General features: G+C 36.0%; 1 protein-coding gene across 1 annotated transcript in view; it reads right to left on the bottom strand.

Annotated features, from left to right (window-relative positions):
- The window catches only part of LOC129395521 (probable ubiquitin carboxyl-terminal hydrolase FAF-Y), a 177,214-nt gene that overhangs the window by 19,596 nt on the left and 145,521 nt on the right, over nucleotides 1-12,097 (bottom strand). The window contains 5 exon segments of the mRNA XM_055106945.3: nucleotides 132-255; nucleotides 651-1,153; nucleotides 1,155-1,381; nucleotides 3,192-3,333; nucleotides 7,398-7,586. Coding sequence (XP_054962920.3) covers nucleotides 132-255; nucleotides 651-1,153; nucleotides 1,155-1,381; nucleotides 3,192-3,333; nucleotides 7,398-7,586 — 1,185 coding nt within the window.

The raw sequence follows: 12,097 nt of genomic DNA, 5'->3' as shown, positions 1-12,097 counted from the left end.
TACTGCCAAGATTTTTATTCTATATTTTAAATTTGAAATGATATTTTCATGGTTAGGAAAAAATAAAACAGGAAAAAATAAAGAACCAAACAACTATAAGTACTATAAGAATGAAATCCAAAACCATGTACCGGTCACTGGCAGGACCACGAACTATTTTCTTGGTGTGAAATCCAGTGGTAAAGAGGAATCTAGCAGCAAGCTGAATACTAATCATAGTAATTTCTTCTGCTTCAGGCAACAAATAATCCTGCCCTTTAAATAAAAAGTATATATATGGTTAAAAACATTTTTATCTTCAAACTCTATGTTAAATAATCTTAGTTATTCTTAGTGATTATCTTACCCCTTCCCTAACCCATATTTCAAACTAATTCTTGAGTAAAAAATAGTAATTACTACAACAAATGCTTTTCTATATTTCCATATATTAAGAATCACTGTTCAAAGGTACAGATATCATAATTTTTTCATTTTAAAATAACTAAACCAAAAAAGCCAACACATTCATATAAAACGAGGTTAAAGATTCTATGAAAAAATAAAAGAAAACTGAAGAAAAAGGTGAAACACATTTGATGCCCTGTAAGAAATCCTAGAAGCCAAATAAAAACTATTCTTTATTATAAGAAGCTACTTTCAAAGCTTACCTGGAGCAAGGTTTAAATAAACACCATTACATGTAAGCAGTTTTTTCACAAACTGAAAATACTCTAAACTATATTGCATTCGGTTATGCATAAATTGCACATTTTGTTTCCGTACACTTCTCTCAATGGCTGGTGACATAATGATCTGATGGGGTCTTGCAATAGTTAGCTCTGATATATATCTTATCATCTCATCATCTTCATCTATCATATCCATTTGTTCATAAAAAAGTATGTAAGCATTCCACCACCTCTTCTGTCGCCTATATGACATGCGCTTCATCATGTGATCAAATACTTCTCCCATGTACTCTCCACCAAAACACTGATTTTTCATTTCTTCATCATCATCCATTTTGCATTCTGTTACATCTCCATCATCAAATTTATACCAGTGATCTGTCTGATCATCTTTACCATTCCTTTGAATGATGTAAGAATAATAATGCCCACCGCTTGCTTGACCACTGTGTACAAGCACTTTGTGCCTCCTGCAGTTTGTCAGACTGCTCTTTCTGTTCAGTCAACTCATTTTCTGAGTTTACATTATCCCTTTCCAGGTTTGCAACACCTGCTACTGTGTAAGGTCCCATATCCAGCTCTCGAGGAAATTCAAAATAATCATTGAATTTAATTGCACATTCTCTTTCCCAGTCATAGTCAAATCGTTTGAGTTGGATAGCAAGAACCCGAGGCAATTTTTTAATTAGCAGGCGCTTTACTGTGTCAACCTATAATAAACAGAATATAAACAAATGTTCTCTTGTAACTAGAACAGAAACTAAAACAATTTCATGTTAATTTTAAAGTTTACAATCTATTTAAATTTATTTATAAGCAGATGAGTAAATAAAAATAAATACCATCAGGGTAATTATGTCACAACTGACTTAAACAATCCTTACTTACCAAAGCTAAAAATATATAAATATACTCATCCTTTGGTATCTATAGGGGACTGGCTCTAGGACCCTCATAAATATCAAAATCTGTGTCTGCTCAAGTTTCTGATTTAAAATGGAGCAGTATTTACATATCATCTACAGACATCCTCCTGTATAGTTTAAACCATCTCTACATAACCTACTTAATACAATGTATTAAGTATGCTATGTAGATGGTTATTACACTGTAACGGCTTTTGAATTTATATTACTTTTTATGGTAGTACTGTTATTTTTTGTTTTCAAATATTTTTAATACATGTTTAGAGGAAATGGTGTTTGCAGAAGCTGTGGATATGAAAGGTCCTTCATTTCTTGCAAACTGGAAAACATTACTGATAAAGACACTGATGGCTATGTAGTTCCATATGGCCACTAGTACTTGACTGTGTTACTCCTCTGATGTTTTCTTTTATGCTAATGAACAGAATTTGCTGTGAGTAAACTGAAGACATATGATAAGCAATTTTAATAGCAGGTAATATTTATAGCACTTAAAAACCAGGTAATACACTAAGTGCTGCACACATATTAATGAATTTAATCCTCACTGTCTTATAAAAAGGTACTACCTATATATAATTATTTTAAAACATGTGGATTAAGAGTAGCAGAAAGGGTGAGAAGAAATAGTCCCAACTGTTAGAAGTGTGGGTAACAGGCAGTATGGCTTTATAAACAAACAACAATCTAAGTGGTGCATAAGTCCAAAACAATGTAGGCAGCTTGAAGGTGAGGGGTTTTGAAGGTCAAGGAAAACACATACATTTTTTAATATATAATATCTTAAAAGACATGTTATCATTCCATCTCCCAAACTAACTGCCAGAGATAAAAATTAGCTGGCTAGGCCCAAAAAATGAAATCTGGGCTGGGTGCAGTGGCTGACACCTGTATTCCCAGCACTTTGGTAGGCCAAGGCAGACAGATCACGAGGTCAGGAGTTCAGGACAAGCCTGGCCAACATAGTGAAACCCTGCCTCTACTAAAAACACAAAAAATTAGCCGGGTGTGCTGGCAGGTGCCTGTAATCTCAGCTAGTTGGGAGGCTGAGGTGGGAGAATCGCTTGAACCAGGAGGCAGAGGTTGCAGTGAGCCGAGATCACACCATTGCACTCCAACCTGGGTGACAGTGCAAGACTCCGTCTCAAAAAAAAAAAAAAAAAAATTCAAAAAAATGAGATCTGTTAGTGAAACTACACGTGGTTGTGAAAATCTGATGTAAACCAATAAAATTAGCAAGCTTCCCTACTTCAAGAGGAAACTAGAGTAAGAAAATAATGTTTTCTACTACCAACTCTTCAAGATTGAAGCATTCAATTGCAATTGATTTCAGGGCAGAGATGGAAAAACTTGTAAGATTCTATGACTTTCAAAATTATTTACCCAATAAAAATGTTCTGTTTTTCCTAGTCTGGCACTGTATTTTCTCAATGTTATTTTGCTTTAAACCAGTTATCATCTTGACCACCTCTCTGCTACCACTGTAACAGCAGAGATAAAGCAGAAGTTAATTTTGAAGATGAGCATAAACAACTCCAATGTCCTCCTATTCTGTTCAATGCAATCATTATTTTTCAAAAGTAAAAAAAAATACCTTTTTATCACATTTTTCACAATGATATGCATTTGCACCTTCCAATAAATCTCCTTTGATATACTGTTCCAAAGAATCAAGAAGATTTTGATGATTTCTAATATCCACATTCAAAGTTGTAAAAGATTCTTCACATTCATACCTAAAGATATTATTAATGAAACAAATTAAAAGAATGTATTCTATAGGTTTAGTTGTTTTTTTTTTAAATCTTTTAGAGACAGGGTTTTTCTCAGGCTGGCGTGCAGTGGCACAATCAGCTCACTGTAGCCTTGAACTCCTGGGCTTATGCCAGGGATCCCCAGCCAGTACTGGTATGTGTCCTATTGGGAACTAGGCTGCACAGCAGCCAGTGAGTGGTAGGCAAGCTGGTGAAGCTTCATCTGTATTTAAACCACTCCCCATGGCTTGCATTACCACCAGAGCTTCATCTCTTGTCAGATCAGGGACAGCATTCGATTCTCAAAAGAGCAAGAACCCTACTATGAACTACACATGTGAGTGAGGTAGGTTGTGCACTCCTTGTAAGAATCCAAAGCGTGATAATCTGTTACTGTCTCCCACTGCCTCCAGATGGGACCATCAAGCTGCAGGAAAACAAGCTCAGGGCTCCCACTGATTCTACATTATGGTCATTATGGTGAGATGTATAATTATTTCATTATATATTATAATGTAATAATAACAGAAATAAAGGGCACAATAAATGTAAGACACCTGAATCACCCCAAAACTATCCCGCCATCCTCAGTCTGTGAAAAAAATGATCTTCCATAAAACTGGTCCCTTGTGCTGGAAGGTTGGGGACTGCTGCCTTTGGTGATCCTCCCACCTCAGCCTCCCTAGTGGCTAGGCCTACAAGTGGGTACCAACATGCCCAGGCAAGTTTTTTTTGTTTTTTGTTTTTGTAGAGATGGGTTCTTGCTCTTGACTATGCTGGGCTTCAACTCCTGGGGTCAAGTGATCCTTCTGCCTCATCCTCCCCAAATGCTAGGATTACATGTGTGAGCCATCGTGCCCAGCCTGGTTTCTAAATCTTATCCTTCTGGGTGCCATGGCTCATGCCTGTAATCTCAGCACTTTGGGAGGCCAAAGCAGGCGGATCGCCACAAGTCAGGAGTTCATGACCAGCTTGCCCATCATGGTGAAGTTCCATCTCTACTAAAAATATATATATATATAAATTAGCCACGTATGGTGGCACACGCCTGTAATCCCAGCTACTTGGGAGGCTGAGGCAGGTGAATCACTTGAACCCAGGAGGCAGAAGTTGCAGTGAGCTGAGATTGCACCACTGCACTCGAGTGTCCGGGAGACAGAACAAGACTCCATTTCAAAAGTAATAATGAATATATCTTTTCCTTAACTGTGAACTTGATGAAAAACACATATGCAGTATTTAACACATCATGTCAAGTATATTAATCATACAATGTTATTAATAAGTAATATCTTTTATCAGTTGCTTATTTTGTACTGGGCACTGTATTAGATTCCTTACACAGATTATAGCTCATCTTTACCTTGATAAAAGCCCTGTTAGAGGTACATATCCATCCCTACTTTAAAGCTAAGACAATGGGGTTGAGTAGGGAAGTCAAAAAGAATAATTTGATACAGTTTATTAGGTGGAATGATGCTTTGAAAACCAGCTTGTCTGGCCTTACCTCTTAAGTTCTTTATGTTCTATCACACTATGATACATATTATCTGTTTAAACAGTAATTCATGACGAGGTAAAAATAAGAATTAATCAAGCTCTAAAAAAAGCCTATACTAAACCATTAATGAACTTTATTTTTAAGTGTCCCTCAATTTCTGTCATAAACACTTTCCTAATGTGTAAGTTCAAACACTTATCATGCTTAAATGCCTCTGGTGTTCTTGTCTATAAAGTCGTAAACATAAGCAGAGAGCCAGGTGTGGTGTGGCATTTGCCTGTAGTGCCAGCTACTCAAAAGGCTGATGTAGGAGAGGGTCACTTGAGGCCAGGAGTTTGAAGCTGTTGTGTGCTATGATCACACTTTTGAATAATCACTATACTTCAGCCAGGGAAACATAGTGAGACCCTGTCTTAAATAAATAAATAAATAAATAAATAAATAAATAAATAAATAAATAAATAAATAAGTGGAGTAGAGAGTAAATAATGTGGGACTGAGTCAGCATCATAGATTATGGTAATTTTCTACAAACTCAGAAAATGAGATGGGGCAGGCACGTCAACCATCAAATCCATTCATCTAACCAATATTTTCAAAATGTCTAAACAGTATCTCACTCTCTTGCACAGTCTAGAGCATAGTGGTGCGATCTCAGCTCACTGCAACTTCTGCCTCCCGGCTTCAAGCAATTTTACTGCCTCAGCCTCCTGAGTAGCTGGGATTACAGAAGCCTGCCACCATGCCCAGATAAGTTTTTTGTATTTTTAGTAGAAATGGGGTTTTACCATACTGGTCAAGCTGGTCTTGAACTCCTGACATCAAGTGATCTGCCAGTGCTGGTGTCCCAAAGTGCTGGGATTGTAGGTGTGAGCTACCACCCCTGGCCAGTTTCTCACAGTTGGAAATTTTGATTTATTCAGGAAAAACAAGACAGTCACAAAAATGAAATTACATTTATAAATGACTTATGCAAGTTGCTTTTGATCAGGAACCACCCCATAGAGAAGTATAAGGCTATCTTAGAGAATAAAATAATTAAAAGATCCTACAATTAAAAGTGATACTCTGGCAAGGTGTAGTGGCTCATGCCTGTCATCCCAGCACTTTGGGAGGCTGAGGCAGGAGGAAAGCTTGAACCTGGAGTTCGAGTCCAGCCTGGGAAACATGGTGAAACCCTAATTCTACAAGAAATACAAAATTTAGCTGGGTGTTATGGCATGTGACTGCAGTGCTAGCTACTTAGGAAGCTGAGGTGAGAGGACTGCTTGAGCTTGGAAGGTTGAGGCTGCAATGAGCTGTGATTGTGTCCCTGCATTCCAACCTGGGTGACAGAGTGAGACTCTATCTCAAAAAACAGAACAAAACAAAACTACCCCCAATGCCTTATAATATAGAAGTCTTGGATGCTAATAACAAGTTTAGTTAGAATATATATTTTATTTATGCTACTGATATTTTTACTGTTTCCTGTCTTGTCAAATCTTGCTAAGTGGTTTGATGTGCAAGCATATGTAACACTTCTCAAGAATAGTAAGAATTGAGAGTAATTGAAGTCATTTAAATGTTACTTCCTTCAGAGATGTTTCAAAATCCAAGAGATAGCTAAAACCTCAGATAGCATTGAACTCTATATACTATGTATATTCTGTTTTCTTCCTAAACATACACACTTAAGTGTGATTATGTTTAATTTATAAATGATGCACAGGAATAGCTTAGCAGCCGCTTTCAGCCTTTTCTTTGGCGTATCTGAATTACCAGAATATTACTAAGTAAAATAAGAGGTATTTGAACTAAGTTGTGTGATATCTTTGACAATCATTCTGACAACTGAGACAGCAACTAAGTAGAAAACAGGCACAGAGACAGTATGGATATGCTGGAAAAAGGGATGATTTACATCCTGAGAAGGACAAAGCAGGACAGCCCCAAATTTGATCACATTATTTAGAATGGGGCACAGTTTAAAACTTATAAATTGTTTATTTCTGGAGTCTTCCACTTAATTTTTTTTTTTTTTGAAGAGTAGCTGGGATTACAGGCACATGCCACCACACTCAGCTAATTTTTGCATTTTTGTAGAGGTGGGGTTTCACCATGTTAGCCAGGATCGTCTCAATCTCCTGACCTCGTGATCCACCTGCTTCGGCCTTCTAAAGTGAACGATGAGGTGGAAACTGAAACCATGAATAATGGGTTACTACTCCAGTCTTGCCAATTATCTTTGGAAGTTCCATCTAAATATTCTGATTGCTAGTTAGAACATAAAAAGAAAATGTCTATTTAAAGAATAAGTGTAGATTTATGGAAAATGCCATTTTAAGACACAGGATAAGACAAAGCAAACAAGAATGAATTGAGGAAGTAATGAAGTACTAACCAAATGTTCCTGGGAAGAAAAAAATCAGAATAGTGTAGTATGCATATGAATTTAATTCATTCATAGTCCTAGGCTTTTGGTACACTCTGCTTTTATATAAGTACTAATGAAAGATTTAAACTATTATTAAAAAAAAAACAACACGAAGTATACATTAAAAACATAGTTAGCACTTATCTATGTGGGCAGCCTTGGCAGATCTTCTGATCAGCAAAGGAGCCTCCTAGGACTTTACTTAGTATAGCCGGGTGTCCTAAAGCTTTTAAAGCTTCATCTAAACTATCCACCAAAGAATTAAAAAACTCTAAGGCATCATGTTGTTCACGGAGATTAACAGGTTCACCCCAAATCCTAAGAAGGAAATGAAACAAAATGAGTTATGTAATACATGCCTAGAATATCCATATTTTATAACAACAAAAATAACAATGACAAACATAAGCTGAGAGTTTAAGCCACATAGAAAGGAGAAACGCACATTGTTTGCAGAGGCAACACAATCGAAGTGCTTACAGTAATAATGATACCACAGTGTCAAAAAGTTATAAATGGTGTGACTAAGCTGGATAGTAGGTTTAGAATAATGTTTGCTTCATAAAGCACAGTATATTCAAGCACTTTCAATTCAAGTAAAAAATGACATTTACATGAGAAAGAACCTAATGCTTATGTGGATGCTATAACTACTGCGTTAAAACTTTATTCTGCTTATTTCTGGTGATATAGTGAAAAGATCCTACCACTTAGTTACCATTGTTCATCAAAGCAATTTTTCCAAGTGAAAAGTGAAAGGTTTCCCCGTTCTAGAGTAAACATATTTTCAGTAATCTAAATAGGCATAAAAGGTGAACCAATCCTAAGAAAATACCAATGATAAGTATACAAAATGAGAACTAATGCTGCTGAAAGAGGTTATTCTGGAAGATATCAAGAACATCTAACAATATTTTCCTAATAATAAGCATCAGAAAATGTCATTTTTAGCAAAAGGTATGGGAATATTTTGAACTTGCTAAGGTGGTACACTGTATTTTTCTTTGCGGTGAACTTTCACAATTAAAAAAATTGTTATAAATTTACAAATAAATTTTAAATATTAATACATACAATAAAATTCACATACAATAGAAGCTACTCTGTTGAAGCCATAGGATGTGAGTTTTACAAATGGCAGCCAGCTGTGTAACCACCACAATTGGAGTATCAAACAATCTCTTAAGTACCTTCCTAAATTTCCTAATAGTAGCACTTTGTAAGCCAAATGAATCTCCTGCTATTAATTCCTGGCAACCACTGATCTGTTCTTCATAAATCTGAAGTAGCCTTTTCTAGAATATTACATACAGGAAAGCATATAGATTTAGTGTTTCCATCCTTTTTATTATTGTGGTAGAGTTTACATAATTTACTTTTTATCCGTTTTAAAAAAGACATTAAATTTAATCAGGAAAAATGTAATCAATAATTTAGAAGTATGACAGCAAATTAAAGAGAGAGGAGCACAGAACAAGTAGGATTCTTTATAAAACCAGGACATTTTAGTTTGTCAGTACAAGTCAACAGGACAATGTAACTAATAAAGGGGTAAAATGCTAATGTGTTAGGCTTCACTAATACATAAAGAGAAATCTGGTACCACACCTGGAGTATTCATTCAACTTTAAGGCCACCCTTTAAGAATACTGATGCACTTTGGGAGGCCGAGGCGGGCGGATCACGAGGTCAGGAGATCGAGACCATCCTGGCTAACACGGTGAAACCCCGTCTCTACTAAAAATACAAAAAATTAGCCGGGCGTGGTAGCGGGCACCTGTAGTCCCAGCTACTCGGGAGGCTGAGGCAGGAGAATGGCGTGAACCTGGGAGGCGGAGCTTGCAGTGAGCCGAGATCGCGCCACTGCACTCCAGCCTGGGCGACAGAGCAAGACTCCGTCTCAAAAAAAAAAAAAAAAAAAAAAAAAAAAGAATACTGATGAACTGGAATGTGGCTTTATTCTTTTGTTTTTAATTCATATTACTGTGGTAAAATAAATACAACACAACATTTACTTTTTAAATCATTTAAGTGTAAAGTTTAGTGGAATTAAGAACATTCATGATGGCTGCTGTACTACCATTACACCATTCCATCTCAGACCTCTCTTCATCTTGCAAAACTGAAATTATACCCATTAAACAACCCCTAAAAACTTCTTATTGACAACCTCTGAAAATCAGCATTCATTTGGTACCTATAAATACAATCTCACTAAGTTGGATCATACAGAATTTGTGTTTTTGTAATTGGATCATTTCACTTAGCATAAAGTCCTCAAGGCTCATCTATGTTGTAGCATATCACAGAATTTCCTTCAATGGTGAATAACATTTCATAATATGTATATAGATTTATCAATTTATCAGATGATACAAACCAAAAATATTTTTACATTTATCAACTGTGAATGTCACTAACTACCGAGTGTACACTAACTCTTTTGAGACCCTGCTTTCAATTCCTTTGGGTTTATACCCACCAGGGAAATAAGAGAAATTGCTGGAGCATATGGTAATTCTACTTTTATTGATTTATTTTTGAGACAGAGTCTTGCTCTGTCATCAAAGCCAGAGAGCAGTGGTGCAATCTTGGCTCACTGCAACCTCTGCTTCCCAAGTTCAAGTGATTCTCCTGCCCCAGCCCCCTGAATAGCTGAGATGATAGGTGTATGCCACCACACCCAGCTAATTTTTGTATTTTTAGTAGAGATGGGGTTTCCGGCTGGTCTCGAACTCGACCTCAGGTGATTGCCCGCCTCCACCTCCCAAAGTGCTGAGATTACAAGCATGAGCCACCACATCCGGCTGTACTTCTACTTTTAACTTTTTGAGGAAGCACTATATGTTTTCAACAGTGGCTGTACCATTTTACAATCCCACCAATAGTACACAAGGGTTTCAATTTTTTCACAGCCTCACCAGCAGTTACTATTTTTACAATGGTCATTATAATACATCTAAAATGGTATTTCAATACAGTTTTGTTGTGCATTGCCTTTATGATTAGTAATATTGAACATTTTTATATGTACCTCTTAACCATCTGTATGTTTCTTGAAAAAACATTTATTCAAATCTTTTGCTCATATTAGTCTGTCTTCACACTGCTGTTAAGTACTGAAACTGGGTAATTTATACAGAAAAGTTTAAGTGACTCGGTTCCACATGGCTGTAAGGAAGCAAGACTGATAGGCCTTAGGAAACTTAATCATGGTGGACAGGGAATCAGAAGCAAGCACATCTTATATGGCAGAGCAATATAAATCTTTCACCACCTTGGTTAAATTAATACCAAAGTATTTTATTTTTTGATGGCTATATAAATGTTTTCATACTTTCTTTTTGGGACTGTTTACTGTTACTGTATAGAAATGCAACTGATATTTGTGAGACTTTGCATTCTGCTACTTTGCCTAATTCAATTATTTACTCCAACAGTTTTCGTAGGAGTATCTTCAGAAATTTATACATGTAAGATCACAGCATGTGTAAACAGAGATAATTTTTCTGCTCCTTTTCCAATGTGGATGCCTCTTCTTTTTTCTTGCCTAACTGTGCTGGGTAGGACTGCCAGTATTATATTAAACAGCGGTGGTATAAGTGGGCAGCTTTGCCTTGTTCGTTAACTTAGAGTAAAAGCTTTATATTACAAATATGCTTGCTCAGAGTTTTTTATACATGGCTTTTATTAAGCTGAGGCAGTTTCCTTCTGTTCTGTATTCACTGCATGTTTTTATCATGAAAGGCAGTTCTGTTAAATGCTTCCTCTATCTCAATTGAGATGACAATGTGCAATTTTTTGCTCATTTATTAAAGTGGTGTATTACACTGATTAGTTTCACTTGTTGAATCATGCACATATTCTTAGAATAAACCCCACTTGGTCATGATATAATATTCTTTTAACATGCTGCTAAATTGGGCTTGCTAGTATTTTGTTGTGGAATTTTGCATCCATGTTCATAATGTATTACTGGTCTATAATTTTCTTGCAGCATCTTTGTCAGGCTTCTATATGTTAGATGTAGATTTGAGGCTTTCCTTTAGCACAATGAATGTGAACCTTTAACTCAGCTCAGTGTGTCAATAGCTTAATCCTTTTTCTTTGCCGTGTTGTATTTCACCATATGAATGTACCAGAATTTACTTATCTATTAGCCATTCAAGGGACAAAAGTTGTTCCCAAAATTGCTGGGACACAAGCAGTTTAGCACTGCTGATAAAGCTGCTATAAATACCTACATACAGGCTCTATCTTAGTCCTCAGTTCATTTTGATAAATATCCAGGAGTCAGCCTGCTTAGTTGTACATTAAGTTTATGAATAAGTTTGTAAGAAACTGGCAGTTTCCCAAAGGATCACAACTTTGGAAAATTTTATCAGTAATGGCTGAGTATCATGTACTCCTGATCCAAACCAGCACCAGAAAAAAACAGGGGTGTAGTTGTATCTGTTGTGGTTTTAACATAAAAACCCCTAATGAATAATGATGTTGAACACAGTTTTATACCATTTATCTTCTTTGGTTAAGTTTTCAAATATTTTAAGAATTTTAATTATGTACTTTTTAATATTGAGATAGGAAAATTCTTTATTTTGTATGTATTTTGCAAATATTTTTCCCATGCTATGCCTTTTCATTTTCCTAATGTCGTCTTTGGAAGAGTATATGGCTTTCCTTTTGATGAAGTCACACGTATCAACATTTATGAATTATCATCTAAATATTGTTAGATAACAATTCAAAGTGACAAAAGGTTTTTCTTCAATATTCTCACATTCTAGGTCTGAGTTTCATTTTGCATTAAATTTGTATAAGGCACAGGT

Source organism: Pan paniscus, chromosome Y (assembly GCF_029289425.2).
Source record: "Pan paniscus chromosome Y, NHGRI_mPanPan1-v2.0_pri, whole genome shotgun sequence".
NCBI classification, from domain to species: domain Eukaryota; kingdom Metazoa; phylum Chordata; class Mammalia; order Primates; family Hominidae; genus Pan; species Pan paniscus.
The sequence above is the reverse complement of the archived record's forward strand: the minus strand, read 5'-3'. Positions and strand labels throughout refer to the sequence as shown.